Here is a 6,165-nt window from a genome sequence, read left to right on the forward strand (position 1 = left end):
TTTAACATATGGGGACGAAGCTGGTGGGTATGAAATTGTGTGAAGATACTTAAGCATGCCCGCATTCTAAAACAGATTACACAACAGGTAACTAACAACTGGAAACCGTGCATTCCACCAGTGATGTTGTCAGCTCAACCACTCCACACATTGTGCTGGTTCAAGATGCAAAGCACATGCAGGTTTTACCTTTGCGTCCTTGAGCTTCGCGTCCACCTTGGAAGCATTTTGATCGAGAGCAGTCTGCCTACGCGGCTGCTCTAACGTTTCTGCAGACGCTGCAATGGCTGCGTGAGGAAGGGGCGCTTTCCGTGCAGACGCGGCGTCGGACAGCGATTCAGTGCCACCGTCCCCACTCGCCTTGGTAGGCTGCTGCCGAGAGTTCACTTTGATGGACTTTATCGTGGACTTTGACTTGACTGTGCCCGTCTTTGGCTGTGCGGGACGACTTTGTTTGCTTGCGCTGGGTTCACCTGCATTGGGTTTCACCTTGGTGGGTTTGGAGGCACTGCCTTCGTCGTTACCCTTGACCTTGTCAGCAGGCTGCTTGCCCCTGGAGCAACTCTGTTTAGTCACAACGGCTTGTGATTGCGAAGGCAAACTCTGCGCAGGTTCGCGGGTGGATATTTGCTCCACCACATATTTTCCTTGTAGCTGGTGTTGTCGTGCCTTTAAAACTGCAAAATAAAAGTGATTAATAATTTCCATTTTTCCAAAGTGTCCAAACATGTCTTGACCCATTTGAGAGATCATCTTCCACAGCACATTCTGCTCTGTAAAGTTTATCGATTCAGTTAAAACATCTTTTGTTTTTCCCCACGACTGAATAACACGCATGCCGTTCTTTGAGTACAGCGTCCTGAGGTTCCATCACATCACAGAGATCATTACAAATTCAAATGCTATTCTAACTGCATCGTATTAATACTGGTGTGGAGCTGTGGTACAGTGGCTAGTGACCTGCTCTATGAACGCAGTGACCTAAATACAATTCCTGACCATGGCTCACATCAGTGGCAGGTGAAATCAGAACCGGTCCCTGTCCTCCCCACCTTCCTTCACCAACCCACACTCATCAGCAAAGTAAAGAATGCTAAAACAAAACATTCCATGAATGATTGGCGTGGGGATGCCTTCATTCAACAGTGGATTGAATGAAAGCCTCCCTCCACCGCGTCATTCATGGATAGGGGAGGCCTTCACCCAGCAGTGGTCTGAGAATAATAAAAACATATTTTATTGATTTCATTGTATTTACACCACGTGACAGGTAAGACATGAGAAAAAACGACTGATTAAATTGTAAGCAATGTACACACACATGGGCATGGAGCCTAATGTAGGGATAATTGCTTTTTTACCCTTTTATCTGGCAACAAAACTGACACCTTTTTTTACAAGGAGTCATGTTTGCATAGATCACAATACCTGCAGTCGTAATGTAAACAAAAAGAGACGTGCACCTTTTGGCGTCATCTGGTCTAACACCATGTGAGATGAGGCTCTAAGGAAAGCTGTCTCGGGTGTGGACCAATCAACTTCAAGGACAGTGCACATACATTATCAGAATTATGTTTTTTGTTTGCATTACGACTGCAGGTATTGTGGTCTATGCAAACATGACTGCTTGTAAAAAAGGTGTCAGTTTGTTGCCAGATAAAAGGGTAAAAAAACAATTATCATGTTTTTCTACTGGCAAATGAGGTTCCAATGGTCTAATGTAGGGAGATCACACTCACCCTGAAGCAGCTCCCGCTGGTACAGATGCTTGAGCGATGGTGTGGAGGAAGCCCTCTTCAGCAATGTCGCCTCTGTCAAAACAACAGCAACGTTCATACCGTGTGGTTGAACTTGAGCAGTTGCAAGTGAATGCCATGCATTTATTAAATGAAATGTAGAATGTCAATTCAGCGCTTATGGCATTCTGACCCCATATCATCATGGGAGTTGCCTGACCATATTTAATCACGCCTGGTCAATGCGAGTTGGTGAATCGGGAGCATAGATGTTAGAGCACAGTACAGTACAATAATGCACTTTGCTACAATGGCCACTACTGTCAACGTCCTGTACGCCTTCACCAACCCACAATTACCAGCGTGGAGAAGTATGTTCAATGAGTCTCCAGGACGCCTCATCCATGCATCAGTGTACTCTGCATGTGTTGGTGAATGGGTGCTGCTATGCCCACTGACGCCCTCTGGCGGCCTATGTAGATCACTCTAATTGTGCATATATTATATTGTCAGAATGATTGTTTACATATTCACTACAAGTGCGGTCAATGCCAACTTAATTCCTTGCAAAAGTTTTCTATTTGGTGTTTGAACATCTTAACACCTGTTTTATTGGCAGAAAGGGTAAAACCAATTCTTTTTTTTTCAAACTCTGATCCTGCCAAAAAGGTCCCATTTTGTAGCTGTTCACCCCGAGCTATAAATACCCTGGCAGTGCATTGCCCTTGTCCTGTTCGCCTTTTGGCGTTCTCTGGTCTGACACTGATGAGACTAGGTCCTAAAGAAGGCTGTCTCTGGTGTAGGCCAATCAGTTTCAAAGACAATGCCCATATATTTCAGTAGACCTCCATTGCCAGTACCAAAATATAATAATAGGGTTTTTCCCCTTTTTTTGGCAACAAAACTGAAACCTTTTAACAAGGATTCATGTCTGCATTAACCACAATACTTGCAGTCAAAATGCAAACAAAAAACACACTATGATAATATATACATTGTCCTTGAAACTGATTGGTCCACACCAAGGGACGGCTTTCTTTTGAGCCTCGACCCAATTGGTGCTTGACCAGAGGACGCCAAAGAAAAGGGGAAAACCCCTATTATTATTATTAATGCATACATTATCAGAGCATGTTTGTTTTCTGTTCACAAGTACGTGTGGTTAATGCAGACGTGATTCCTTGCAAAAGGCAGTGGTGTTGGAACATTTTGACACGACCGTTTTATTGACAGAAATCATCAAACCTATTGTTATTTTTTTCACATTGTAATTGTGTTCCATTATCCTCTGGTGACCTCAAACAACTGTGCTGTGGCCTGAACACAAGTGGCCGGTTACCTCGAACACATCGAATGAGATGTTTTAAATAGATGTGTCATTTGAAACGATACAAGGGAAATAATTATCACCGGGCCACTGACATGTCGGAGCATACTTCACCAGCATGGTTAAGTTTGTTCAAACCCCTACGACACGGCGTAGACAGACCCTTTATCCAACAGTTAATGATGCTGGACATTACATAATTCCAATACAGTATTGGACAAAGCCCTACCCACGTCGTGAAGGTCATGGGAGGGTGGGAGGTCATTTGGCCATAGGGGCCGGCCATAAATGACGTCACGCGACATTGGACGATTTCTGACCCCCCCCCCTTCGTCACACGGCGTCACAAAGTCAGACCCCCCTCAAATGACGTCACAAAGCTCTGCCCCCCCCCCCAAACCATAAAACATGCTTCAAATCGCTTTAAACTATTGTCATTGTAGTGCGTATTTAATGTGGCGCTGCACTGTGATGTTGTAGGAGAAAACATTTATTAAAAAGTCTATTTAATTAAGTAGAACGTGTTGTCTATATTACTTTAAAGTTGCGCATTTTGATGTGACGTCACATTTCTCACCGGCCCCCCCCTCCTCGTCACACATCGTCACAAATGTCTGAACCCCCCCAAGATGCGTGACGTCATTTATGGACGGCCTCATACTTCACCACGCTTGTCAATGCGGGCCGATGAAAGCGCTCGGCACAAACGCAGAAGTACAACACAACGTGGTTGTCGCACTGCCCCCCCCCCTCCCCCACAACTCCGCGCTTAAGAGCCACTAACAACAACAAATACACCACCAACACCATCACCACCCACCACCACCCACCGACTGTATAAACTCATCGCATTGCCCTCACCGGGAGCCACGCGAAGGGCCGCGCAGCCCAGACACACGAACACGCGGCCACCGCCGGGCCCAGCGCCTGCGCCCCACGACCGCATCTGCTGGCCAAGCCGCGTGAGGCAGAGCATGGCCGAGGCCGAGGCCGGCGGCGGGGGGGGGATGCCGAGGCGAGGGGGTTCGTGGGGGTTCAGGAGACGTCGTGACGGGGGGTCACCCCCTGGCCCCGCAGCGTGGACATCAACAGCACGTGGGGCCCAGCCGACGAGGGAGAGGGGGGGGGTGTGTGGGGTCAACTTTGACCCCCCCACACACACCCCCCAGCGGGGCACTTTACATTTCGTAGCTCGCACACCCCGTTCGCGGCACCCCATTGGGTGGACGGGCTGTGCGCGTGACGACCGCCGGAGCGCGCCCATTGGCTGAGAGGGCCGTTCGCGCGCCGATCCGCTGTAGGTAATGTAAAGCGGGAGTGGGGGGTGTGGGGGGTGAGAAGCCCAAAGAAATCGATGGAGTCGAGCGAGTCGATGTAGGGGGGGGGGAGCACGTGGAGGTTGTCAAGATCACACGGCAACGTGGTGGCGATTTATCGATTATCTTAAGAACGTTCACGTGACAAATCAGGGGTGGGGTACGGGGGGGGGGTAAGGCAACCAAAACAACAAGATAATTTTTTTTTTATTCGGTTAAAGATTATACAAAACGTTGCTATTATTAAGAACAGCAGCAACGTAAAAAAAACAACCTCACGAAACAGCCCTTAAAGAGGCTAGCATGCGGCTGGTAAACTGGACTTTCAAGGTGAACTGGACTTCCATGGTGATCTGAACTCCAATGGTAAACTGGCCTTTGGGGCCGTCCATAAATGACGTCACGCAATTTCGGCCGATTTTTCACCCCCCTCTCCCCCCCTCGTCACACGACGTCACAAAAAGTCAGACCCCCCCTCAAATATGACGTCACAAAGCTCTGCCCCCCCCCCCAAAACCATATTACCATTTTGAAAATAAAACATGCTTCAAATCGCTTTAAACTATTGTCATTGTAGTGCGTATTTAATGTGGCGCTGCACTCTGATGTTGTAGGAGAAAACACGTATTATAAAGGAGGCGTTGGAAAGCTGAAATTTAACATAAAATTAATTTGAAAATATTCAACGTCTAACTAAAACTGCAGATGTTCAGAATATGATATTGAAATTCTCTTATAATTATAAAATATTAAAAGTAATTATAACCATAAAAAATACTTTAAACGTTGTAGTAGAAAGAAGCAAAATGGAGAGTACAATTATAACAATCACATATTCATCTTCTTGGTTCTTTCGGTAAAGTCACGTAGAAGGGAAGTAATAAAATAATAAAAATAAAACAACAACAAAAATATTATTTTCTTATATTATTATATAATGTTATTTTATTATTATATTATTTTAATATGTTTTATTTTTTTTATTTTATTACTTCCCTTCTACGTGACTTTACCGAAAGAACCAAGAAGATGAATCCCTGCAGTCACGAAAGCTTTAAATCGAAATCACATATTCATGCCACAGAATGAAAAGCCACGGTAGAATCATTAAAATGAAAATGTTTAATAACAATCAATCACAAAATGTATGCTTCTACATTCTCCCATGGAGAAGCAAAATGCTCCTTGTGGGTCACAAGATATCTGGACCACGCTGTGCATAACAAGAACGATTGCGTAACACCACGAAAACAAATACCCTCCTTCCACAAAAACGCACGCGGTTTCATGTGCCCCGATTTCGCGAGCGTCCGAATCGGTGATAATCGACGAATCGCACACGCGGCCTCGTAAAAATCGATTGATTGGTAATTGATGAGCGATTTATTGACGAGTGATTAATTGTAAGGTTCTCGCTCGGAAACTTTCGCCCTCTGTGCCCCGTGGCAGGCCGCACGGGGCGCCACGATGCCCGGCGACTCGCTCGACCCCTTCACGATTCCATTCCTAGCGACGACACTTTGACGCGTCTCGCTTCTCACCGTCACCCACTTGTACGCGATCCCATCAGTTACCCTGCCAGCCAAACTAGTCGCCCAATCAGCGCATTCACATAAAACCCAAGACAGCATTTACATTTTTAACACGTTTCGGTGTCCGTGGAGGAATCGACGAATCGAGGTGCCGTGCGCTCGCCGGCTCCACGTGGGTGAGATGAGGCGGTCGGAGGCGGTGACCCATCCCCACCACCACCCCCCCCCACCACCACCCCCCCCACCACCCCCAC

The 6,165-nt window shown here is 46.6% G+C and overlaps 1 protein-coding gene across 1 annotated transcript in view; it reads right to left on the reverse strand.

The window, feature by feature from the left end:
- The window catches only part of POLRMT (RNA polymerase mitochondrial), a 69,091-nt gene extending 64,918 nt beyond the window's left edge, over positions 1 to 4,173 (reverse strand). The window contains exons 1-3 of the mRNA XM_061558532.1: positions 3,925 to 4,173; positions 1,740 to 1,811; positions 190 to 677 (exon numbers count right to left, since the gene is read on the reverse strand). Coding sequence (XP_061414516.1) covers positions 190 to 677; positions 1,740 to 1,811; positions 3,925 to 4,039 — 675 coding nt within the window. The 5' untranslated portion in view covers positions 4,040 to 4,173. The remainder of the gene's footprint in view (positions 1 to 189; positions 678 to 1,739; positions 1,812 to 3,924) is intronic.
- Between the last annotated feature and the right edge of the window lie 1,992 nt (positions 4,174 to 6,165).

Source organism: Lethenteron reissneri, chromosome 24 (assembly GCF_015708825.2).
Source record: "Lethenteron reissneri isolate LAM-NWPU_2019-01 chromosome 24, ASM1570882v1, whole genome shotgun sequence".
In the NCBI taxonomy this organism is placed as follows: Eukaryota; Metazoa; Chordata; class Hyperoartia; order Petromyzontiformes; family Petromyzontidae; genus Lethenteron; species Lethenteron reissneri.